A 27,848-nucleotide genomic window follows, 5' to 3' on the forward strand; every position below is an offset into this window, starting at 1 on the left:
ATTTGACCTGAGGAGCAGATCAGGGGGATCGTGAGGAGGTGTCGGAGAGACGGATCAACTCAACGGAACTTCGGGTCTCTGCTTTCTCAGACTTCAATCTGAAAAAAGCAAATGGTATAAAGAGTCACAGCGTAAAGAAAACAACCCACTATGCAGTGCAAATATCACATGAAATCAATGTTGCGCTTAACCCCTCTCCTGACCACTAACAATAAACTAAGCAGAATAAACACTGAAGTGTTACTGTACTGCATCAGGATGGCTGGTAACTAGAAAATAAAATACAGTGGTACCTTGACTTACAAGTTTAATTAGTTCCGTGACCGAGCTCGTAACTCAATTTCCTCGTATATCAAATTAATTTTCCCCATTGAAATTAATTGAAATGCCATTAATCCGTTCAGGCCCCAAAAAACCACCGCAATTTTTTTGTTACGTGTTTTAAAAAAAGGGAAATAGCACTGTATTGTATAAAAACATAATAAAACATAATGAAAGAGAATGTAAAGAAATAAACTGGTTTTCCTTAATTACTACAATTATTAATTTTTTTTACTTCACTTTCGCTAAACTTAATCTTCTTCACTGTTTTTTTTTACTTTTTCGCCACGCTTTCCTCACTTTCATCTGCAGGGCGTTTCAATAAAAACCTGTCCAAGGAGGTTTGTTTCTTCCTCCCTTTCAGAATGTTTCGGAAATTAGTTAGGCAGGTGTCATTAAATAGCGCCAACGCACGACCAGTTGCAACTTTTTCCGGGTGTTTCCTTTCAATAAACTATTAAAGTCTCTCCCACATTCACTTTCGCTCGCTTTCACTTTCAAACTCATAAGTTGGTGCACTCGTAAGTCAAGGTACCACTGTAATCTGCAAATGTATTTACTATATATTTTAGCATCTCTTTTCCCCACTCCCAAACCAAAAAGATTTCAGCAATATTTACATTCACATTTAAGCATTTAGTGTCATGGTTTTAGCCTCAGTTGGGTTTCCAGGTATTACATCTTGGGGCTGTGAGAGGGGGCTCCTATCACATTTATGACTCCCTCGTGTAGTCAGTAATCTGATTACACGAGGAGTTGGTAACCGAGTTGTGTCTGATGTATATAAGCCCTTGACATTGTCCCTTGACTCGGGGCTTTTGTGTCACTTCTCGTTCTGTCATTCACAAAGCCGGTAAAGAGGTATCCGGGGGACTGGAATGCATTTCAAATCAAAATGGTTCCAGGAACTTCCGGTCGCTATAGGATCAAGTGATTGGTTATACTCGTTATCTCCCTCTCGCCTCGGTTTAACAGCGCGTTCATTATCAGTGGAGCTAGAGGCAGGGTCCCCTTTGTGTATGACGTTCATCACTATTTTCTCACTATTCACAAAGTGCAGAAGCGAGCGGATTTGAGCAGAAAGCTAACATACTGCCATTATCTATTAAGTGGAGGCTCAGGCCCTTTATGGATTTCGGCAGGGAGAGGAGTCAGTAATTATGCTAGTTTCATGAGCCCGGCTGATGGTAGGGTGGGCCCTGTCTGTCTGTGACTGAGCGCAGAGTCAAGCTGCCTTTCTTATAGCCTTACATAACAGAGACAGAACTGGAGCATCTGTCAGCAGGAGGGGGGAAAAATAGCTTATTTTAAGACCCGTGGAACCTGGTTATACATCGTAGGCACCAAAATGTAAAAGTAGAATAAACCGAAGTAATGACACTGAAATAGCTAGTAATTACTCCCCGACGAAACCGCTCAGAGATATATCAAAGGGCAGGAAACGTGTCTGAAAAGTGCACTGGGCATTGAGCAGCCGCGGATGTGAAGCTACGCCACAGTGATTATGTTTAATTATTCATTCTCCGCAGGCCTCGTTGTGTGCATGTTTCATTAATGAATCCTGTGAGCTTTGCAGCTGCAACAAAAGCATTGAGAGCTGCAACGTTACCGGTATGTGGGGTTTTTTGGACTGAAACAAAAGAAGGCTTTTCTTAAAACTGCTCCTTCTCTTTTGTTCAGTTAATGGATGTTTACGTGATGTCTCTTCTGGTGTTTTCCCCACATCAGACAGGTAGAAAATAAACTATGACTACGAATGCAGTTGTGGGATTTCCTGCTGTAGCTTCTTCTCTCTGAGAGCAAAGGCAGATCTCAGCTATGGCAGCACTCCCTCCTACTGCACTGTCTGTCAGTAAGGATCATCCAGATTAATCTCTTTAATCATTTTGTATACTTTGTTATTTACTTTTTATCCACAGTGACGTACAGTTGATTAGACTAAGCAGGGGATAACCCCCCCTGGAGCAATGTGGGGTTAAGGGCCTTGTTCAAGGGCCCAACAGCTGGGCAGATCTTATTGTGGCTACACCGGGAATCAAACCTTCTGGGTCCCAGTCATGAACCTCAACCACTCGGATACAGGCTGGCCAAGGTAGCGCTGATAGGACAAGACTAGCTGGGCCCCACAGCTCACAGCTGAGGTCACAGTTGGCTAAAGACAAAGGGACTGAGTGCTTTTACAGAAGAGACTGTCTAATGGGCATCTTTTTGTGATTCTGCTTCTGTGTCAACTTTAAGGCACCCGAGTGATCCAGTGAGCCTTGCCCCTGTGAATCTCACTTCCCTCGGATGGGATCCCTGTTTTTTTATTTCAGTTTAATTATGTTAGGATTTTGTGCCCTTAAAGTATTTTACCACCCCTGAAATGCCGATGTCAGACAGCCTATCTTGTCTATATGTGACCTTATTCACAGTCTTCTCATCCCGCAGTGTGCGGGCTATGCCACACATTCACAGTGATGCCAGTATGCAAGGTTATTTTTGCAGGCAACACTACTCTAAACCAGCATTTCTTCCAGAAGGGGTGTCTGTCTGCAGTCAGTGGGTGGGGCATCTTCATTGTGCCATTGGGAATTAATTAAAAATCTGATTCATGAACAGTTGCCAGTCTGCAGGGTCTGACGCATTCGGGGAAGTGAGGTTTAAGGTGAAGTATTGTCCATTTCCGAGTCAAGCAATTTTAACAGTCAACACCCTCGTTTAATGTTCGGCACTCTGACACCGCAGACAAGCGCATCAACTGCTAAAACCCTTCACTTATCCAACGTATAAAATAAATGTATTCAATTTATTTTTTTATTATTGCCAAAAGATATCAATTATCTCCCAAAATAGTCCCACAAAACTGAAATGAAAGTTCCAAAGACCAGAAGGCAGATCTTCCTGAAATCATTGATGGACAAATGTGAAAATTTCGAGAGCAGCTGTATCAACCCCCCAAACTCCACCATCTTCATTCCCTATAAATGTAGGTGTGAATAAGCCATCCAAGTCATCCATCCATCCATCCATCCATCCATGATCACCCGCTTATCCGGAGTCGGGTCGCGGGGGCAGTAGGCAAAGCCGGGTATTCCAGGCGTCCCTCTCCCCAGCAACGCATTCTAGCTCCTCCTGGGGGATCCCGAGGCGTTCCCTGGCCAGGAGAGATATATAATCTCTCCAGCGGGCTCTGGGTCTCCCTCGGGGTCTCCGCCCAGTTGGACGAGCCCGGAAAACCTCCAAAGGGAGGCGCCCGGGAGGCATCCTGATCAGATGCCCGAACCACCTCAATTGGCTCCTTTCGACGCAAAGGAGCAGCGGCTCTACTCCAAGCTCCCTCCAGATGTCCGAGCTCCTCACCCTATCTCTAAGGCTGAGCCCGGCCACCCTACGGAGGAAGCTCATTTCGGCCGCTTGTATACGCGATCTCGTTCTTTCGGTCACTACCCAAAGCTTGTGACCATAGGTGAGGGTTGGGACGTAGATCGACCAGTAAATCGAGAGCTTCGCCTTCCGGCTCAGCTCCCTCTTCACCACAACGGTCCGGTGCAACACCCGCATTACTGCTGACGCTGCACCAATCCGCCTGTCGATCTCACGCTCCCTTCTACCCTCACTCGTGAACAAGACCCCAAGATACTTGAACTCCTTCACTTGGGGCAAAGACTCGTTCCCAACCCGGAGGGAGCAATCCACCGTTTTCCGGCAGAGAACCATGGCCTCGGACTTGGAGGTGCTGACTCTCATCCCGGCCGCTTCACACTCGGCTGCAAACCGCTCCAGTGCGTGCTGAAGGTCACGGTCCGATGAAGCCAGCAGAACCACATCATCCGCAAAAAGCAGAGATGCGAAACCAAACCGGACACTCTCCTCACCTCGGCTGCGCCTTGAGATCCTGTCCATGAATACCACAAACAGGACCGGTGACAAGGGGCAACCTTGGCGGAGTCCAACACCCACCGGAAACATGCTTGACTTTGTGCCGAGAATGCGGACACAGCTCTCACTTTGGTTATACAGGGACATGATGGCTCGTAACAACGGCCCCGGTACCCCATACTCCCGCAGTACACCCCACAGGGTTCCCCGGGGGACACGGTCGAAAGCCTTCTCCAAGTCCACAAAGCACATGTGGACTGGATGGGCAAACTCCCATGACCCCGCCAGCAACCCTGCCAAGGTAAAGAGCTGGTCCACTGTTCCACGACCAGGACGGAAGCCACATTGCTCCTCCTGAATCCGAGGTTCGACCGTCGGTCGGAGCCTCCTTTCCAGTACCCTAGAGTAAGCTTTCCCAGGGAGGCTGAGGAGTGTGATACCCCGGTAATTGGAGCACACCCTCCGGTCCCCCTTCTTGAAAATGGGGACCACCACCCCGGTCTGCCACTCTACAGGTACTGTCCCCGACCTCCACGCGACACTGAAGAGGCATGTCAGCCAAGACAGCTCAACAATGTCCAGAGCCTTCAGCATCTCAGGGCGAATCTCATCTACACCCGGCGACTTGCCACTGAGGATCTTTTTGACCACCTCAGCAACTTCCGCCAGGGATATAGGTGCAGATTCCCCCGAGTCTTCAGGCTCTGCCTCTTCCACAGAGGACGTGTTGTTCGGGTTCAGGAGCTCCTCGAAGTGCTCTTTCCACCGCCCGACAATATCCCCAGTCCGGGTCAGCAGTTCTCCTCCCCTGCTGAAAACAGCCTGAGACAAGCCCTGCTTTCCCTTTCTGAGTCGTCGGATGGTTTGCCAGAACTTCCTCGAGGCCAACCGAAAGTCCTTCTCCATAGCCTCCCCGAACTCCTCCCATACCCGGGTTTTTGCTTCAGCGACTGCCGAAGCCGCAGCCCTTCTGGCCACCCGGTACCTGTCTGCTGCTTCAGGGGACCCCCGGGCCAGCCAAGCCCGAAAGGCCTCCTTCTTCAGCTTGACGGCCTCCCTCACCGCTGGTGTCCACCAGCGGGTTCTTGGGTTGCCGCCCCGACAGGCACCGATGACCTTCTGGCCACAGCTCCTGCTTGCCGCCTCTGCAATGGAGGCTTTGAACATGGCCCACTTGGACTCCATGTCCCCAGCTTCCCCCGGGATGTGTGAGAAGTTCTTCCGGAGGTGGGAGTTGAAGACCTCGCGAACAGGGGCCTCCGCCAGACGTTCCCAGTTCACCCTCACTACACGTTTGGGTTTACCGGGTCTGTCCGGCAGCCTCCCCGGCCACTTGATCCAACTCACCACCAGGTGGTGATCAGTTGACAGCTCTGCTCCTCTCTTCACCCGAGTGTCCAAGACATACGGCCGCAGGTCTGATGATACGACCACAAAGTCGATCATCAATCTTTGGCCTAAGGTGCTCTGGTACCAAGTACACTTATGAGCTACCCTATGCTCGAACATGGTGTTTGTTATCGACAATCCATGACCAGCACAGAAGTCCAATAACAAAACACCCTTTCCAGGATGCCGCCCAGTGACTCCAAGAAGGCCGGATACTCTGAACTGCCATTTGGTGCAAATGACAGTCAGAGCCTTCCCCCCAGCGACACGTAGTCGCAGAGAGGCGACCCTCTCGTTCCCCGGGTGGAACTCCAACACAGTGGCGCTCAGCCGGTGGCTTGTGAGTATCCCCACACCCGCCCGGCGCCTCTCACCTTGAGCAACTCCAGAAAAGAACAGAGTCCAGCCCCTCTCCAGGAGTTTGGTTCCGGAACCAGTACTGTGCGTGGAGGTGAGCCCAACTATATCTAGTTGGTACCGCTCCGTCTCCCGCACTAGCTCCGGTTCCTTCCCCACCAGAGAGGTGACGCTCCACGTCCCCAGAACCAGTCTGCGACGCCGAGGATCAGCACGCCCGGATCCCCGCCTTTGCCTACTGCCCGTTGGACAAAGCACCCGACTCCGATGCCGACCCCTGCAGGTGGTGAGCCCACAGGGCGGTGACCCCACGTGACCAGTTCGGGCTGTGCCCAGCCGGGCCCCATGGGATAAGGCCCGGCCACCAGACGCTCGCCGACGAGATCCCCTCCCGGGTCTGGCTCCAGCAGGGGGCCCCGGTTTCCCTTTTCCAGGCGAGGTAACTGGGTCGTTGTGTGGCCGTATCATGGGAGTCTTTGAATCGCTCTTAGTCCGGCCCCTCCCCCGGGACCAATTTGCCTTGGGAGACCCTACTGGGGGCTAACAGTGCCCCCGACAACCTAGCTCCCAGGATCACCGGGACACAGAAACCCCTCCACCACGTTAAGGTGGCGATTCCTCGGAGGGGCACCATCTTCATTCCCTATAAGTGTAGGTGTGAATAAGCCATCCAAGTCAAGGAAGGCCCATATTTATCTGCTTAAAACAAAAAAATGACCTTGCCCCTTCCAGGAAGGAAGCTGGAAACTGGGAGAGGCAGAACTGACTTAGCTGAACTGGCAATCTACTTATTAAATGTCCCTTATGTTGTTAGAAACAGGACTGAGCAGTATCATATTGTCCTCAATAGATTCATGATTTTAGTCTCTTTCTAAGACTATAATTTCTTTCTGCTTCTAACAATAGAGGTGATAGTTGTAGATAATGAATGGCTAAATACAGTCAGCTGTACCTGCAAGAAACATGTGTTCCATCGAACAAAACCAAATCGCATCGCTTGGCTTCCGGTCACAGCGGGAATTGCTTATAAAAATGCAGATTTTTTTAAGCATTATCTGTGTATCAACTTTGAGATCAATCAATAATTTCAGTTAGATGTCCTCACTTCAAATCAAAAGGTCTTTGTTCCTTTCAGCATGTGGAATGCTAGGCAGGGTCAAATCAAATCAAATCAAAGTTTATTTCTCACATACTGCATCATACAGGTACAATGTACAGTGAAATGCTTCCCGCTAGCTCCAAGATACACTCAGCTGGGTGGTGGTGGGGGGTTTAGGATGGTGTGTGTTCCTCTTCCCAAGTTATAGAGTAATAAACTCCCCAATAAACTAGTTTTTGGGGAGGGGGGGCAGTAATAGAGCCAGAACAGACACCATAATGCAAGTTTGCTAAAATGATTTACAAATGGTTTTGCCTGGCTCTCAATACTAATAATCAAAACTAGGTACCTGACAGCACTGATGCTGACACTTCAGAAAGCGCTTTCCTAATACAGCAACAGCTACGTATGAAAGAGCGTGGACCTGCGGGCGTCTAATCCCTGCACGAACAAAACAAACGTAAATCACCTTCAGAACTGAGATTTTTCTTCTACTGAGCGATACTAACGGTTATAAAGATTCAGAAAGAAAATTATATTCAAAGCATTTTCCACTTCAATGTAGTCAGTCCAATTTTCTGGTATTTGACAGACTAAGTAAATTGAGAGCAGGAGAAAAACAAACATAACCTTACATCATCACTCTTACGCCGATGATAACTCTTTATTTCCTTCCCCCCCGATACCCAGGTCACCACACAGATCTCTGCCTGCTTGGCTGATATCTCTGCGTGGATGACTTCCCACCACCTGAAGCTTAACCTTGCCAAAACTGAGCTTCTCTACATCCCGGCTAAGTCCTCTCCGTCAATCGACCTCTCACTGACTGTTGAGGACTTTGTAGTTTCCTCCTCCCGTACAGCAAAGAATCTTGGGGTAACTCTTGATAACTGCCTCACCCTGGCTCCACAAGTATCATCCACTGCCAGAACCTGCAGGTTCTTTCTGTACAATATACGCCGTATCCGTCATCTCCTGATGGAGAAAGCCACCCAGCTCCTAGTCCAGGTGCACGTCATTTCCCCCCTGGATTACTGCAACTCCCTCTTAGCCGGTCTCCCAGCGTGTGCCATCAAGCCCCTCCAGTTGGTCCAGAATGCTGCAGCCCGCTTGATCACCAGTCAGCCCAGGTTGGCTCATGTCACTCCGCTTCTCATTGGCCTCCACTGGCTTCCTATTGCCACACGCATCCGATTCAAGGCCCTAGTGTTGGCATTTCAGGCTGCTAAGGGGACTGCCCCACCTTACATACAATCCTTGATCACTCCCTACTCCCTAGCTAGATCACTCCTGGCGGTCGAGCTGCACGTTCACGCCTGTTTTCCATTCTGGTTCCTCCCTCCCCCTATTTTGACGCAGACTAAAAACACACCTTTTCAAACTCTACCTTAGTCCTCCCTCCTGATTTCCCCTGCCCCCCTTTCTGATATCCCTCTTGTCTAACCCCCCCCCCCCCCCCCAAAAAAAAAAAGAAAAAAAAGAATTGCAGTTATGATCACTATATGTTTATGTTTCCTATGTATTTTCCTAGGTATGGATGTGATGCTTTGATTTGTGGAAGAACCTATGCACCTGTAAATCGCTTTGGATTAAAAGCGTCTGCCAAATGACTAAAATGTAAATGTAAATGGAAGAAAATAGTAACTGTCCATTAGTTTTTTCTTTGTGAATCTGAACTACCAAAATATAAATAGCTGCTGCTTTAATTTTATTCCTGCAGATAAACTTATCTGTGGGTCTCTGTAGAATAAGATGTGTTGACTTTGCAACTGTAAACAGAAGCGATACATCACACACAGCAGAGCAACCCAAGTACACCATCTGTTGTCTTCATCTGTTCTCTGACAGAACACATACACTGCAGTCGTATTTGGACAGGGACACACTTTTTCATGTTTTGGCTATGTACTCCAGCACATTGGATTTGAAATAAAACAATGAATATAAGGTGAAAATACCTTTAATTTGATGGAATTTACTTCCACACCAGGCAATCTGTGTGGGAATTAAATGCCTTTCTATACTGATTTTAGAGACCAAAAGTAATTGGACAGTTGGCTTCTCAGCTGTTTATGATTAGTTTGGTGTACTGAATTGCTTCCTTGGTGCAGGTATAAGAAGGTGTTCAGTCAAGTCTTGATTCTAGGTTTTTGATTGCCTTTGGAGTCTGTTTTTGGCATTTATCAACATGCCAAAAACAGCGGTGTTATGTTACAACTGGGAAAAAAACCTAAAACTATTGCAGGCTCAACCTGATGAGTCATCCTGTAAGAACTACAATTAATAAATACGCGGGTCTGAAATAAATGTCTGTGAAAGCCAAAGAAAGAACAATGTTTGGATCTCCGAAAGAGGAAGGCATGGATCGACACATTAATGCTTGGCTTATGTGCCAATACGTCTGCCGAAAACAGGTGTCAAATTTGGCAAGGAAGATGGACAACTGAGTCAGAGAAGAGCTCTCCACAGTCCCGCGTGACCCACGCAGCGAAGCGACGAGACACCATCTGGAACATTCCCTGTGCCCATCTCGTTTGTGTCAGTAGGCTCACCCAGGAACCTACTGTTCTCACTACAGGCCCAGAGGACTCATTTTCTTCTCAAACAAATTAGCGAAAGGAACCGGAGGTGCTCATCCACAAATGTTTATGGACGGGCTCCCTGCCAGTTGAGATTGTTTAAACCCCTACTGAGAAAGAGGTGACTAGTAGGGATCCTAAGAAGTTGTTTTAATATATTACTGTTGATTTCAGATGTTAAAAAAAATAGGTTTTAAAACAGCTGCTAGCTGGTTGACCAGTTCAGACCAGCTCCAGACACATTATATTACATTACAGTAATGGCATTTGGCAGACGCTCTTATCCAGAGTGACGTACAGTTGATTAGACTAAGCAGGAGACAATCCTCTCCTGGAGCAATGCGGGGCCCAGCGGCTGTGCGGATCGTGGCTACACCGGGGATCGAACCACCGACCTTGCGGGTCCCAGTCATGTACCTTAACCCCTACGCTACAGGCCCCCCTCATTATCAGTGGAGCTGGAGCCTTTGTGGATGTTGTGTCACTACCTTTTGTTATTCACTGTACAAGGTATGCGCTAGTTGGAAGGCGGGATTGCTTTCAAAAGTAAGAGGAATCCCAGAACCTCCTGTAGCTATGAGACAAAGTGTACAGATTGGCTTTCCTCGCCACTCTCGGTCAGGTTACCACGGAGATTCGCTGCCTGAAATTTGGCAGTTTGTTCTCTCTACCTGAAATTCTCTCTCGCCTCAGCTTATCAGCTGGCGTCCCTGTAGACCACTGCAGGTAGGGGCAAAAAAAAAAAAAAACCCTGAGGATGATCTTCACCCCTTTTAAGAAGGTTGCTGGTGCACCACATGTCCAAAATGGCATAATGGTAAACTCATACGAGGAGGAAAATTCAGCAGTGGTGCCTTGGGATGTTATTCATCATCTCCATCAAAGGTGTGCTTCTGCACTTCCAGCATGCACTGTGAGAGCAGCCAGATTAACCCCAATGCTCATATGTCATTACTGTAGTGCCATGCAGTTTTATCATGCTCACTGTACGTATTATTAATAATGCAACACCTGAAACAGGTGCATCTCATTAATAAAGGGACATCAGAAGCAGGTGCCTCTTTTGGCTGAATAACATTCCATTAGTGGAGATCAGCACGCTGCAAGTAAAATGTTGTGCTATGCTAAAACTGTTTGCACATAAAATAAACTATGGGAGGGGTGGCAAGTTGACGAAACATGAACCAGAGATTTGGAAGGTTTTATACGACATGATCTGGCAGGTTTGTGTGAGTGTGTGTGTGTGTGTGTGTGGATGAATCCAGCAGCAGGCATTGTAGGCTGCGTTCACATGACACAAATCAAATCCTGCATTCAATGCCAAGTGACTAGACAAGGGAGGAATCGAGCGCCCCCAGTTGTTGAAACTTCTCGTCATCCGTCCAGGAAGCCACTCGTTCGTTAAACTCTAGCTAGCCGCGACGATATGTGACAGCAGTAGGTTGTCTGTGGTTATAAAAGGCTAAATTGTGTACTCCCTTTGCGAAAACAGAAATATTGATGCCACATCGAGTGTGTTGACACTGATCGTGTGAAAGCAGAAGGAACAGGAGGCTCCCCATGGACTCAGAACCACTCGTTTTACAAGACGGCCTCTCCTTTAGGAAGCAGAGCTTTCAGAGGGAGCACAGCTTTGCCTGGAAAGGGCACTTGACAGTGCGGAGGTTTGCAAATCAAGTCTTCCTTTATGAAATCGTGTAATTTTGGCTTCAGATTTGTTGTGCTCATGGGAAACTAAACTAAACGTTGCTCAACCTCACTGCATCTGTGGAGCAGAGACCATCGAATTAGAGTGGTCTTTAATGGTCAGAGCGTCTGCCAATAATGTGATATAATGTAATGCCACAATATACGTTGTTTAAAATATGTTACTATGATCAGTACAGCACCCCAGACTCGAATGGGCCGGTAATAGTCTATCTAGATTAAATATAGATTAAATAATAAGTCAAACATATGAAATAATGACCAGTGAACCATAGCAATAAGGTTTTTTTTTCCTGAATTACTGTACATAAATATTACTGCAATGTTTTGGTCTTCATGTGAAATATCTTTTTATTCTAGAAAATATGCTTTATGGAAATGCTAGGGCACATGGAGCAAGAGGGCATCCACAGTGCAAATGTCTCTCACCACTACAGCAAGAAAACACATATTCTCTGGCTTTTGACTCCTTCATAAAATCCATTACAACTGAATAAAAATGGGGAAAAAACTGTGCAATAATCTGTCTGTTCGATACGGAGCCCTCCAGGCCACCCTTGGCAAAAAATAAATTTAAACGCGGAAATCCATACTCTCAGTTTGCCAATCCGTACCCTCAATTTAGTAAACTGTGCGCTCAGTTTGCCAATCCGTACCCTCAGTTTAGTAAACTGTGTGTTCAGTTAGCCAATCCGTACCCTCAGTTTAGTAAACTGTGCGTTCAGTTAGCCAATCCGTACCCTCAGTTTAGTAAACTGTGCGCTCAGTTTGCCAATCCGTGCCCTCAGTTACCTTTGTTGTCGGCCTCGTCGAGGAGGAATTCGTTCTGCCGGTTGCCCAGCACAAAGGCCAGGAAGGAGAGGATGAGGGCGTCCAGGATGCCGATGATGGCTAGGATGTAGGCCCAGCGCACGGAGCAGTTCCCCAGGGTGTACTTCCCCGTCTCCTCCCCACACATGTCCCGCACCACCTCCGCGTCCCAGCCGTCCGGGAAGATCAGACACCCCAGGACCAGGCACACCGCTGGGGGGGCGAGGGTAAGAGGAGAGGGGGTGGTGAGAAGGGGAGGAAAGTTAGCCAAATGCACAGGAGAGTATTCACGTTCTAGCACTTATTTTGACCAAACCACTATACCAGGGTCTATAATTTGGACAAATATAATTTTATCCAAAGCGACTTGCAGTTGATTTGACTAAGCAGGGGACAATCCCCCCCTGTAGCAATGTGGGGTTAAGGGCCTTGCTGAAGTCCCCAACAGCTGTGTAGATCTTATTGTGGCTACACGGGGGCTTGAACCACCAACCTTCCAGGTCCCAGACATGTACCTTAGCCACTAGGCTCCAGGCTTCCCCTGGGGTCCTGTTGCAGGAGTGTTTTTAGAAGCCGTTAAATGTTGCCTAAGGTGTCTGAGGTGAGTCGAGAAGCAGTCATTCCTGAAATTAGTGAGGATTTCTATTTTAATCAAAAGGCAGGTCCTTTTGAGCTCCCCCTGGGTTGTAGATGAGACAGTCGAGCAGGTCGTCCATGACTATACATCAGTAACAAGGGAGCGGGGGAAAGGTATCCCAGGGTGAACAGGCCCAGATAAACTCTTGGGGAGAGAGATTTGCAGAAAGAATTAGATGAAAACAAAGGAAGCGATCACAGAAGACATTCCTCTTCCCTCCCTGTCACTGTACTGTAAGCAGCAGACACATTTTTTGGGTGTACATTAATTATATACCTTTTCCTGTCCCAGTTCTGCCTTCATAGGACGTATGACTGCAGTTTAAAGTGTCCGTAATAATAATCCTAATAATCTGTGGATGGATTTTCTATGGGATTATTATGCCATGTATTAAGCATCAGCTAAATTTGAGAAAGCAAATGCTTTGTAATATATACTTATACCAGTCTAAGCATTTCCATCTATTCCAGGGATGGGCAAGGAGGGCTGTATCAGTTTCTGGATTTCTGAACAAACTCTAACTAATTATTTAATTAGCCCAATCGTTCACATGATCTGTCATTTGTAGCCACATTCCGTGACATTCCGTGACATTCCGCAGCTGATAAATGTTCTTGTCTTTTAGCACTTTATTGTGGTGTAATTTGTGAGTGAATAGGTCATGGTAACTGGTGGCAGAAAAATCCTGCATACACACCGGCCCTCCAAGACTGGAGTTACCCATCCCTGATCTATTCCTATGTGGGGATTAAATGGGAGGACCCTGACTATTGGGCCAGGGTCCATCATGACATCAATAATTCCCTGACCTAATGGCCAAGAAATGTTCTAGTCTCATTGTATATCTTCTCCCATAGTTTCATTACATTAAATTACATTAATGGCATTTGGCAGATGCTCTTATCCAGAGCGTCGTATGGTTGACTAGACCAAGCAGGAGACAATGGGGTCTTTCTCAAGGGCCCAACGGCTGTGCGGATCTTATTGTGGCTACACCGGGGATTGAACCACCAATTTCTGTGTTGAGTTTGTATTTAGCAATTTTTCAGCTGAACCAACCTTATCCCTTTCCCAGTCTCCCTCCTTCTACAATACAATTTACTTGTGGGTAGACATTTTGTGAGGAGCTTTGGTGGTGAAGCGGTCTAGACCAGGCACAGACAATCCTGACATTGTTTTTAGTGCAGAGGTTATGTCGGACTTGAAATGTGTGTTATAGTAAATTTCGTTACTTTGAAAATATATTTTGTGGATGTATAGTGGATACAGTACATCAAAACATTTTTAAGAAATTCCAGCCAGCTTTACAATAACTTTAAATATCTATATTTCATTTAGAACATTTTTGAATTCAGCAAATCAAAATATGCACCGCCAAGCACCTTCTAACAAACAATATGCAATCCACAAAAAAACGATCTTGGTACCGTCAGGAAGCCTGCCGTCCAGCGTTGCCAGAGCAGCAGTTTTATTGCTAAACGGCAGATTTTCCGACCCTGTCGATGCTTTTCAACACTGTTTTCTCCAGAAAGTGCCTGGTAATGATCTAGCGCTGTTCTTCAGCCGTTTGAGAACAGAAATAGTGAATTGATTTCCCCCCACAATGCACCTGTGCCATTCCGTGCGGCCTGTGCAGCTCAGGAAACTGCGTGCGATGCACTGCTGGGCCCCGCCCGGGCCTCAGCCCAGCGGCTGGGCTGACTGCGTCAGATTAAAGACTCACAGCTGTGCAGACACAGTCCCCTCAACGTCCCCACACTCACAATGACCTAGCGCTTCTCACCAGGTTTTGGTTTTTCCTTAAAACTCAGACCCAAGAATCCAGGTGAGGAGAATTATCTTTCTAATCAGGCTTTAATTGGGCTGTTAAGTGCTGAGCAGCAACAAACAGCAGGCCCTGTGGCTCTCCAGGACCAGGGCTGGGGACCACAACACACCCTGTGGCTCTCCAGGACCAGGGTTGGGGAACACAACAGACCCTGTGGCTCTCCAGGACCAGGGTTGGGGACCACAACAGACCCTGTGGCTCTCCAGGACCAGGGCTGGGGACCACAACAGACCCTGTGGCTCTCCAGGACCAGGGCTGGGGACCACAACAGACCCTGTGGCTCTCCAGGACCAGGGTTGGGGACCACAACAGACCCTGTGGCTCTCCAGGACCAGGGTTGGGGACCACAACAGACTCTAAGGCTCTCCAGGACCAGGGTTGGGGTCCACAACAGACCCTAAGGCTCTCCAGGGCCAGGGTTGGGGACCCCAGCAGATCCTGTGGCTCTCCAGAACCAGGGTTGAGGACCCCAGAAAACCCTGTGGCTCTCCAGGACCAGGGTTGGGGACCTCAGAAGACCCTGTGGCTCTCCAGGACCAGAGTTGGGGACCCCAGAAAACCCTGTGGCTCTCCAGGATCAGGGTTGGGGACCCCAGAAGACCCCGATTGAATACACCTGACTAATCATAAATAGTTGAGAAGCCAACTGTCCAATTACTTTTGGTCTCCTAAAATCGGGAGACAATGTAAGGCATGTAATTCCTTCACAGATTTCCTGATATGAATGAAAATACATTCAAATTAAAGGCAGTGAGCACTTTAACCTCATATGTATTGTTTCATTACAAATCCAGTGTGCAGAAATTCCCTGACTGTCCAAATACCTATGGACTGCACTGTATAACACTGTTTCACATACATTAAAAAATATTTTTAAATCTTTTATCCTCATCTTATATAAAAATACTGAGTGCAGATCTTTCTTGAATTCTTTTGATTTATGCACAACAAAGGTCTGAAATAAGAGCAGAATACATTCCGAATGTAAAAATGTAAATAAAAAGTACTCCATCACAGTCACATGTTATTAAATGTCAATTTAACATACATCAGTTAATTCAAGAATGACCAATTGCAGATTTTTCCATCAGGAAATACAGTAAAATTGTGACAAAACAATAGTTTTCCTGACAGTAAGCATCTGTGCTTGGTGAGATTTAGCCAGTTTCTCCTAAATAATAAACAAATGAGTAAACACTTTGTGTGTAATTATTATTATTATTTTGCTTATTTTTATGGTCTAACTGGAAATATTTCTGCATCCATTCTTTGTCCAAGACATTAAACATCTTTTGATTAATCTGTCTGTGAAGCTGTGTAATGATGCATGGACCAATGGTTTTCATGTGCCCAAAAAAAAGGACCAAAGACAGGGAATTACTGATGCATGCTGGGAGCAGAGACGCACATGGGGACGGTTAAATTATTGTCAGCGCAGCTGAACATTAAAAAACAGTTAATGTAGCGAACTAGCCACCATGGGGCAAATTCAATTTGCATGCTAAGATCATCAACTGAAGATCATAGAGTTATACATTTTGTGTTCCTTTTAACAATTCTCAGGGATCTGCGGTTTCGTTTGACAAATTTCGCCTAAAAAGCCTATTTCAAATAGTATTTAATAGTCGACATAAGTAGTTGATGAATATCATCGTGACACACACCGTATTTCTAAATGTTTCGACCGGAATGTTTTTTAATGATTTCTTGAGTGTAGATGGGAAAGGTGTTCCACCATGGCAGAACTGCACATGCAGGGTAGCCTGTAGCCTAGTGGGACCCACAAGGTTGGAGGCTCAAGCCCCGGTGTGGCCACGGTAAGGCACAGCCGTTGGGCCCTTGAGCAAGGCCCTTAACCCTGCATTGCTCCAGGGGAGGATTGTCCCCTGCTTAGTCTAATCAACTGTAAGTCGCTTTGGATAAAAGATTCTTATTATTATTGCACGCACATTTTTGCGAGGCATAGAAAGGCAGTGTTTGGGCCAGCTGGTGTCCCCCTCATTGCCACGAGCCTGAGCTGACAAATCGGTCCCCTTTGTGATTATTGTGTCTTTCTTGGTAACCGTACCCAGGCATGCCAAAGTGTAGCAGAGTCCAGAGAAGCCGGTTCGCTGCACCAACACCTGCTATGGGTGCTACCATCACCTTGGGTTGCTCGGTCACCTTTAGTTCTTGGTGTGCTAATTTCATCTCTTGTTGCATCAAGGGCAGGGGTGCACAACTAGGACTGCAATTTAGGCAGTAGCCATGAGGTGGCGCCATGTAGAGTGGGTGACAGGCCCGGTGATATAAATATAAATAGCCTATATAATGTAATAGTAACTCCCTTCCACCCAATGGCTATTACAGAGCAAGAGGTTCATTAACCAGACAGATGAGCTTTGTGACACAGTACAGTGTTTTACAGATTCTGCTGGTGCAGTAAAACAGGGTGCTCTCACACATCAAACATTTACAGCCCAGAACATTCCGACAATCGGCAATGCCCAGTTTCATCCAAAGTTTTAATTGCCTGTGTGTCTTATCACTATCCACAGACCTTTCCCTTGTATGAATCGTTGATCAGAGTTGAGTAGATTATAAATTCATTCATTAATTCATTATCCTAACCCAGCATACATTGGGCTAAAGGCTGGAATACACCCTGGACAGGTCGCCAGTCCATCCATTCTTTCTCAACACCCATAGTAGGGGCCTACAAATCATAAAGGAATTTGAATGAATTCAGAATCAAATTAAAAAGTGTGCCTACTCCATTTGGTTAGGATGGTAATATAAGAAAGGCTTGGTGAATAATATCAATGGAAATGAATGCTGTTCATGATGGGAGTAGTGTGTGATTGGCCTTCCATATTTAGAGAGTATTTGGAGACATTTGGGGCTTGTGGGTCAGAATTATAGCAAATCCTATCTTGCATAATGTATAATGACGTATGTTTGTGGGCTTGCTGCCATAGATCCAGTCGGCAACAGCAGAAGCCCACAAAAACTTCAATCTCTCCAAGCTCACCTCCCGAGGGGAAAAGTTATTTCCACAGGAAATGAATGAAGCGGTCAGTTAAATGAGAAGAAAATGTAGTCGTATTAAAATCATAGCTATTTTCAAAATTCCAAAACTACTGTTTGCCTTCCCGCACAGAAAACGGTTTAAAACTAGTATTTGCACTTTTATTTCATTGCCATTCTTGCTTCTGCCCATGGCTAACAACAGCTAACGACATTAGCCTATAAAATGAAATCATGAACACCACTTCTGCAACGTGACGTCAAAGATTATGATCAGCTAGGTAGACTCGCTAGTCAGTCTACTTTTCATGGTTATGGATCATAATGTATTTGACGTGGGATTTCATAAGATAGAAGAGGATGCCAGGGAGGGACACCCTCGGGCTATAGAGCTGGATCATCTATCCACGTTATTCATTAAAATACTAAAATAGCAATTACCTACAATGGCTCCCTATTCAGAACAGGTTTGGTTCCACCCTCGGAAGGCCCTGAATACATGACTAAGACACGCTACCGACTGGATCCACGGGTGAAGGACTCATCAACAGGGTCTCCTCTCTCCTGCTCCCCTCTCAATAGCTTATCGTCTGTGGTGGTGATGATGTACACTCGGGTATAGAAGACAGCTCTCAGCACACCAACACAGGGAGGTATGAGCTAATTGGAGTGGAACAGCCAATCAGAGCCTCCATTTCCCTGTGGTGGTGATGCAGTAGATTTGGGTAAGACTGCTGTCAGCATACCAACACCATTTTACTGATCAAGGCATAATGCTGAAACGTCTGAATCTTTTAGCCTCATCTTCAATAAAAATGTTGAGCGTGGACTTTTCTTATTTTGTAGTTGGTGCATTATGTACTTTCGGATAAAGACGATCGAGTAATTCGGGGAAAAGCTCTAAGATTTGTCCACTGAAACAAAGTGCTGATTCGATCAAAATCTGGACGGACACATTCACACCAAAGTGTCAGCAACACTTTACTAGATTATTCTGTAAACCCGGTAATGTGAGTTTTTCATCACCGCATTTTTTTTTTCCCGAAAAGTCCCCAAAGGTCAGACCACAAAACAGGTCAGCAAGCTTTTTCTGCACCATTAAAAGCAGGATATTTTTATCAAATGATTTCACACAAACCATTAGCGTACTGTCAAACACATTGCGATAGCCTCCGTTTCATTTACGCTGGAGCCCTAATGCTTATTCAGGGGAACATATGTATTTTTAGCACAGTGCAGACAAGCGTGGAATAATGTGGCCATGATGGAGCAGGATTAGATTTCAGTTGGGTGGTTGTTGCAGCTTGTTCTGCTAGATGCAGCAAAGATTCTGGAGAAAGATATACAGGGCCAGTGAAGGGAATAATATAGTAACCAAATGCCAGTGGGCTACCTGGGGTAAATTCTTTATAAAGGGAGCCCTCCAGTCTGCAGAGCTGATCTTATCAATGATTCCTCATTTTGCCATTCTGTCCCAATGAAATAGATTTGTACTCTCCCAATTAAAAATCTTAATTCTTAACACGGATAGTACATCAGCACCAGACCCATGGCTTTACATCAAAATGAATTTTGAAAGACATTTCTGCTTCATAAATGCAGAAGAAATATATATTTATCTTGTGGCTTACTGACAAAAAAGATTGCACAGGGTCTGAGCTTAAGAAAACTGAGTCACATCAACACCCAGAAATGGAGAGCACTCCTGAACACTTTAAATGCCAAAAATAAGATTCCCAAAGATCTTTAAAAGCAGATTGAATCACATACACACAGTTGTGTTGTTATCCTGGATAACATCATAATAATGCTCCCAGCCTAGTGCGTTTTCATTCTAAATTTGGGGTGCAACACCGTCTCTGCAGTCAGAAAGTAACCTGTGCTTAAAGATACCAGATGAAGCCTATTCTAGATGGATACATAAATAATATGCACACGCATAATGTGTACACACGTGTGTGTGTGTGTGTGTATACGCATGTATGCTCTGAATCGTCTGTGTGGTCTCCTGTGGTTTGATAAAAGCCCACGAGGCTCTTGAAAATTTTGAGCGCTTGCCCCATGAAGCATAATGAGCTGTGATGGAGTGCACACGTTGCGCCAGCTTGGAACAGCAAAACTGTACGCGTTGAAACCCAGGACACTGCAGTCGATACTGGTCCGCTGTCCTCTCCAGCCTCTTCAGGCATTCTGCTGTTCTGTGCTCGGATCAGATGCCTCTACAGGGCACCATTCACTTTTAGCTCATCTGCAAAAATCCGCTGGAGAGGAGGAGAAGGAGGGAGGGTTACCGTAGCAACCGAGAGGAGCGAAGCTAGGACTGGTCCTGGGGGTCTTTTATTAGAATTAGTACCTTGAGAGAGAGAGAGAGGAGGAGAGGGAGGGAGTGAGAGAGAGAGAGAGCAGCTGGAGAACAGATGGATATTCATGTGCGAGTGAGCACGTACACACACACAACATCACATACATATACAGGCACACACACAGGCAAATACAAACACACACAAATGCACATAAATGCACATACATACACACCGAGGGAGAAACATATGAGAGGGAGAGAGAGAGAGAGAGGGGGAGAGAGACAGGGAGAGAGAGAGAGAGGGAGAGGGAGAGAGAGAGACAGGGAGAGAGAGAGAGAGAGAGGGAAAGGGAGAGAGAGAGACAGTGAGAGAGACAGGGAGAGAGGGAGAGAGAGAGAGAGAGAGGGAGAGAGAGAGGATCTACAGTCGAGGAGATAGTATGATGGAGGGACAGCAGGACGCCCCTTCCCCTTGCAGTAAATGACCTGGTGAGATCGTAATGAGGACTCTGACTGAGGATAGCATTTATTCCGCCTCCCTCCTCCCAGAAGCCTTTGCGCTGTCTGTGACTCAGGGCTCAATCAAATCACTTATTTCTCTTCTCTTTTTCCTTTTCTTGAGGGATTCACGTTCATTAGTATTTACTGACGCTCAGTGTTCAGTCGGGCACCGGTGGAATGCATGCAAAAGCCTGGTAAGAAAGGTCCTCCTCTGACTCCACTCTGTTAAAGCTTAGCTGCAGTCTGTGGGGTGAAAACCGCCAGGGCAGCCTGCAGAGTAGTGGTTAAGGTAAATGACTGGGACACGCAAGGTTGGTGGTTCTAATCCCGGTGTAGCCACAATAAGATCCGCACAGCCGTTGGGCCCTTGAGCAAGGCCCTTAACCCTGCATTGCTCCAGGGGAGGATTGTCTCCTGCTTAGTCTAATCAACTGTACGTCGCTCTGGATAAGAGCGTCTACCAAATGCCAATAATGTAATGTAATGGATCTCTCCACTCTTCCACATCAGCAATGGGGTTTGCAGTGTGTCTGCGATTGAAATAATCACTTGTGTGAGAGAACAGTGGATTTTTTTAGACACAGTATTTTAATAACCCTCCAAGTCACACACAGTACTACAGGAGAGCCATACCATTATAAGGAGAGAATTCTCTCTGCCAAACAACCACTTACAACCATATGTCCATCCAAACACTGTTTACTAGAGCAGCTTACTAGAAAATTCTATAATCTTACAATGAAGTTCAGTGCTATCTTGAAGAAGGCCTACTCGCCATACCAGAATTACTATCTATCCTAACATTTAGCATTTTACTTACAACAAGACCTAATTTAGTTTTTGTAATGAGGAGAGAACAATGTCTTGACCATTTTACCATTTTAACATGTTTGAACCAAATCTGATTGGATGAAGCTGTTCTTCAATGTGCCTTCGGCAAGTGAATATGGTTCTGTTGAAGAGCTCAGCTTTCCCCTGCACTCATCTCAAAATACGGGCTGAATGAAATATCAGCGGGAGATTATGGAGACTTAAGGCTGATTTACGCTTTGGCAACAAGGTGTCGTCCAACAAAAGCGTCTGCAGACAGAACTGACAACATTTCATATTTATAGTTCAGTGTGCATTGTTACTACAGCAACAGGCTTCTCCACAATCAATTTTGCCGGCTAGCTATGTAAACAAAACATCTTCATTCATAAAAACACGTAGCCTGGTAAACGTCTTCAACCACTGTCAATTTCAGTCAACCAATCACAGCTGTGTGACCCTCCTGACAGGCATCTGCAAACTTACAAAGATCTGCAGATACAGGACACCTGTCGGCGATGCTCAGAAGTGTTGGTTTGAATTGAAAACTGATGGATTTGCATAATTCTTTGTCCGTGGACATGTCGCAGACACTTTGTTCCCAACACATGAATCAGCCTTTACTTTTTGCAGGAGGGGAGCAGTGACAACCTCTGTGCAGCTAAATGTGAAGTTCTTGCGAGAGTGCACCTCTAACCACTGATCCAGGATCAGGCGTGATCGCTGGATCAGGCGTGATGGGATTTTGGGGTTGGCAAGCTGATCTGGGATCAGCGGTTGCAGTTCACCTTTTCCCAGGAGTGTCGTTTATGTTTTCTTAGGGCACCATGTTCAGGATTGTGTGATTGGATGAAATGGGCCCAGTGCACCACAGTTGCTGTTTCAGGGTCCTGCAAGCAGTGGGGAAACTACTGCAGAAGCCCTGTTTACTGAGCAGAGATTCAGATGATTCAGCTTACTACAGAAGCCCTGTTTACTGAGCAGAGCTTCAGCTGATTCAGCTTACTACAGAAGCCCTGTTTACTGAGCAGAGCTTCAGCTGATTCAGCTTACTACAGATGCCCTGTTTATTGAGCAGAGATTCAGCTGATCCAGCTTAATACAGAAGTCCTGTTTACTGAACAGAGATTCAGCTGATTCACCTTGGTTTTTGCAAATGCTGATTCTCCTTCTGCCAGTGCTGAAGCTAGGTGAGTTCTGATTGGCCATCTTGCTGTAAATATCAATGAGCAGGGGTATTTCCACACTCTCGGCTGGCCTGCTCTCTGGGCAGCGAACGGTCTCACAGAAACGGACTGTGAGGTGTTTTTTTTCCTCTCCGTTGATTGGGTTGCCGATCACGTGGGAATGCCGGCCCTGCTACTTGATTTAAGACCTGGCGGCAGGTTTCTCCTGTACTCTGGGATCATGCCTTTAGTCATCCTGTCTGTCCTCAGGGCCATATTCCTCCCTCGCTCCTCTCTCTTCTCTCCCTCCATCGTACGTGATTGAAATAATCCCACAGAGCATTCGCCAGCCCTGTGCAGCTTGGAATTCTGCTTTGGGAGACGTGGGGATTCAGCAGCTCTGAGATTCTGTCAGATCGATTTTAACCCACATACACGCACGCACGCACGCGCGCACACGCACACACAGAGGCTTAGAAGAGAAGAACAGTGTTTCCCGGCTCTACTCTCCAGGTTACGTGGGTAAAATTAAAAAAGGGTATTCTGTCGATCCTTTCCACTCAAGTATTTTACGACCATGATCTGCCAACCCACAATGCAGTTCTGCATCAGCATGGTCTGTTTTATTTTTTTTAAAAGCATACACAATTACAAATATTACGGCTGGAATGCACTGCAAAAACCAAAAAATAAGTCCATCTCAAAAAGTATTTTAGTCTAATATTTACACTTCAGATATTATTTGTATTACTTGTTGGCTAAATAAAAAAATAAAAAGGGTTACAGGGAGGGGGTTGTCTGTGTGGGAGAGGGCAGGGTTACAGGGAGGGGAGCATTGTCTGTGTGGGAGAGGGCAGGGTTACAGGGAGGGGGGCATTGTCTGTGTGGGAGAGGGCAGGGTTACAGGGAGGGGGGCATTGTCTGTGTGGGAGAGGGCAGGGTTACAGGGAGGGGGTTGTCTGTGTGGGAGAGGGCAGGGTTACAGGGAGGGGGGCATTGTCTGTGTGGGAGAGGGCAGGGTTACAGGGAGGGGGTTGTCTGTGTGGGAGAGGGCAGGGTTACAGGGAGGGGGTTGTCTGTGTGGGAGAGGGCAGGGTTACAGGGAGGGGGGCATTGTCTGTGTGGGAGAGGGCAGGGTTACAGGGAGGGGGTTGTCTGTGTGGGAGAGGGCAGGGTTACAGGGAGGGGGTTGTCTGTGTGGGAGAGGGCAGCGCTCCAGCCTGCCCAGTCAGCGGCTGTGCGCTCTCCATGGACCCGCGGTGACTTGGCACACAGAGCAGCGGCATGGTGCGAGATGTGGGCCCTGATTAAACTATCATTTCCTCTTGGGCTGAGAGCCTTAGGCCTGAGTCCAAACCCATTACAGCGTTTCCTCTGTGTGTACCACAGGTTCCCTTCTGCTTGCTCAGAGGAGAGCTGCAACACCCCCGTTCATAAGAGGAGACTGTATACACATACACACATACACACATAGACACATACACACATACACACGCACACACACACACACACATACACACCTACACACGCATACACACACATACACACATACACACGCACACACGCACACACACACACACACACATACACACATACACACGCATACACACACACATACACACATACACATATACACACACACACACACACACACGCACATACACACGCACACGCACACGCACACGCACACACACATACACACATACACACGCATACACACGCATACACACATACACACATACACACATACACACCACATACACACATACACACACACACGCATACACACACACATACACACATACACACATACACACATACACACATATACACACACACACATACACACACATACACACATACACACACACACACATACACATACACATACACACACACACACACACACACACACCCACATACACACACACACACACACACACACGCACACACACACACACACACAAATGCACAGACTTCAGTATTTAGTCTAGATTCTAGGGCAGATGGTTTTTTGGTAAGACCCAAGGGTACTTGGGCAATGGCTGCCACCATCTGTAATTTTTTTAACAAATAAAAGCATTTAAAAATAAAAATGATCTAGTCTTGATTCTAGGCTTTTGATTGCCTTTGCAGTCTGTTATTGCTGTTTGTCAACACAAGTACCAAAGTCTGTGTGTCTAGAAAAAATAATGCCAGCATTTCTTTAAAAGCTTAAAGCTAAAGAAAAAATGTTGATTGAACCAAGTTATCACTGAGCTACTTAAGAACCTCATAAATATTATTCCATGTTATCAGATTTTATCTTTATAGAAGAATTGAGCAGTTGCTTTATTGCTTCTGGGTCAAGTTCAGAAAGCCCACCGTAAAACGCAACTAAACACAGGGATCCCTCTCCGTCCTCCAGACCCGTCAGTCCCACTCACAACACCATTAAATGGCTGGATTCTCAGAGCTGAAACATGTCCGCCTTGGAATAAAAATATAATAAAATAAATAATTTTCTCTTGCTTGATTAATCATTGGATTGCTTTTCAGTTGTATGGAATTAGAAGGCTGATGCACCTTTTTTGATCAACAAAGCGGAAGGTAAAAGTTCCAATGAGCCACCCAGTGGTAATTGTAAAGATCATAACCTTTTGCAAATCTGCTATTGTCGCATTAGCTCCTGTGCTTCTCATTGCTTTCTCTTACACAGTTCCCTTTGCAAAGCTGCTTCCCTTTGCAAAGTAGCTTAACCAACACAAACAAACCCATATTTTCAGTTTGCACTTTCAACATGTTGCATGTTCACATGTGATTTTTAAGGGATAAGTCAGATGAGTACTGGGCTAGTGTGATAATGAGTTTCTTCCCTGTTCAGTCATCATACAACTCAGAATGTTTCAGGCTCAGGCTCTAGGCTCAGCAGACCTGCTCTTTTCCTGGACATTTCTTCTGTTCAGGACCAAAAATATCCATCCAGCTGGGATTTCTAAATGCCTAAAAATGTCTGGCTAGGTTTTCTCGTTCCATAGGCCGTATGAAAACCAATAGATAGTTGTCACCATCATTACGACTGTTAGAATTAAGAGTGAGGAATATTTTACCATCCATTAACCAAAATGCAAAACCACTCATACAATTCAATGTATACATTCCAGATTCACACCATATAATAAAAATACAATGCAACGGGACACCCACAATAGTATTGAATGTTCACAAATTTCAGTGAAATTAAAGCGTTTCCTTCATCACAAAAACTGCATCATCCCGCAGGCCGAAGTGTTAACTAGAATGCAAAATGGCTGCCAACATGACATTAATTCAAAGCAAATGTCATCTGAATTAACCGGCAGCAGCTTGTGCGCATCCACGCCCCGATTCATCTGCACCTTGTCTAATTGGGGGCTTGTTTTTAGTGATTAGAAATCCGTGAGGAGAGCGGGTGTAAATAGATGCCAAGTGAACTGTGCACTGGGTAGGCTTACATACAGCGTAAGTGGACGACACTCATTTATAAAGCAATTATGATTGAACCAGGACACTCTCCTGCTCTTTTACTGTTCCAAAGAAATAACCAGGATACTCCTTTTGCCCTTAGCAGGGCAACATTGGCTCAGGCGCTAAGAGCAGTCGTCTGGCAGTCGGAGGGTTGGTTGCCGGTTCAATCCCATCCTGGGCGTGTCAAAGTGCCCCTGAGCAAGACACCTAACCCCCACCTGCTTCTGACGATCGGGTTGGTGACTTGCATGGCAGCCAATCACCGTTGGTGTGTGTGTGTGTGTGTGTGTGTGTGACTGGGTGAATGAGAGGCATACATTGTCTAACAGTGAGTACTTGGGCAATGGCTGCCACCATCTGTAATTATTTATTTTTTTCGATTAATTTATTCATTTACCATCCGTAATTTAGAATTATATTTAATTCCCCATTAATTCTGAACCCAGAGCTATGGAGGGTGGCTAAGGCCCAAAACTGTTCATGCATTTTCCAATCTGATCGGTTTTACAACTTGCATTGTGCGCTCCAATCTGTTTTGCTACTCTCTCAGCCACTTGCATTGTGCAATGTGATTGGCTCTGCTATTTGCTCAGCCACTTGCATTGTGCAATGTGATTGGCTCTGCTATTTGCTCAGCCACTTGCATTGTGCAATGTGATTGGCTTTATTACTGAATTGCATCGGCAAAGAACTATATAAATAAATAAATCCAGAAATTAAGTGAATAATTGACCGAAAGAAACATTTATTCAGATTTTATCTATTCACTTCTTTTATCTTTTCATTTCTGTCCATGTACTTATTTTATTGATTTATTTTCTAATACTTTTATCCAATAATTAATTTATTCCATATTTATACGTTTCTCATTTTGGCATTTCTGGTTCATTTCTTGGTAGGGTTGCAGTCAATATGGCAAATTAATTGCAAACTTTTTTAGGCAAGCAAGTTAGATGGAAGTTAAAAGTCGCTCCCTCTATTGGTATCAGTCAGCAGCAGAATTGAACTTCTTTAACTTCTTAAACTGGTCAAAGATCTAACTCTATATTCCCCTTAGGAATGGAATCAACCACAATGTTTCTACATCAAGACTTTACATTTTCAATGATGTTATCATCATAGGTGGCAGTCTCACGTTATGGTTAAGGAACTGGGACTAGTACTTGGAACTCTGATGTGGGCTTGATTTGCAGGTATAGGGCACTGTTGCATCCTAGGGTGCCTTTTAATGTGCCTTTTATTTTATCTAGATAAAATGACAGTTTATTTGGGACAGTAATTGTAGAAAGCTTTAGGTAACTCGCTACTGATCTGTGCTTCCTTCTCTTCCCATAGCTGTTTGTCCCTGTCGATCAATGTGTACATTCATGGTCAGCAGCCGTTGGTTAGAATAACACGAACACAACTATAAACAATGCGACGACTGCTGTCGCTTTTTTCTCACCACACAGCAGCTGCATCCAGGCGCACGTCTTGTAGACAGTGGAGGTGTTGCAGAAGAAGAAGAGTATGAAGCAGGCGATGCAGCCCAGGATCAGCACCATGGAGAGCAGCACGAAGAAAGAAGCCGCTTTGAAGGCGCTGGAAGGGATGGAGCTGAAGTCGGCGAAGGTGCCCTGGCAGGTGAGCTCCCTATTGGGGGAACCGTTCCCAACGCAGTAATGGAACAGGCCGAAGTAGCCGGCTTGCGGCGTGCTCACGCTGTCCCCGATCCAGTACGGCTGGAAAAAGACCACCACATTTATAATGGCGAGGCATATGGTGAAAATAGCCCAAAGTACGCCAATGGCGCGCGAGTTGCGCATATAGTTGTCATGGTAAATTTTGGAGGCTTCTTGAGAGGGCAACATTTTTCACGTACCCCACCCCCTTCTACACCACCGGAACTCCCGCTGGTCTCTTCCCTCTCTCTATTCGTCTCTCCAACTCCCAGCTTTCCTCCTTCGGTCGCCGAAGATCCGTTTGGTTTTTGAAACAGTTGTTTTCAAA

General features: G+C 45.9%; 1 protein-coding gene across 1 annotated transcript; it reads right to left on the reverse strand.

Annotated features, from left to right (window-relative positions):
• LOC133139289 (LHFPL tetraspan subfamily member 4 protein-like) lies at positions 1–27,709 on the reverse strand. The gene is made up of 3 exons (XM_061258726.1): positions 27,304–27,709; positions 12,106–12,336; positions 1–98 (listed from the first exon to the last, which is right to left on the reverse strand). The coding sequence occupies exons 1-3, from the start codon at positions 27,707–27,709 to the stop codon at positions 94–96; spliced, it is 642 nt and encodes a 213-aa protein (XP_061114710.1). The 3' UTR covers positions 1–93.
• Positions 27,710–27,848: the final 139 nt, after the last annotated feature.

Source organism: Conger conger, chromosome 10 (genome assembly GCF_963514075.1).
Source record: "Conger conger chromosome 10, fConCon1.1, whole genome shotgun sequence".
NCBI lineage: Eukaryota > Metazoa > Chordata > Actinopteri > Anguilliformes > Congridae > Conger > Conger conger.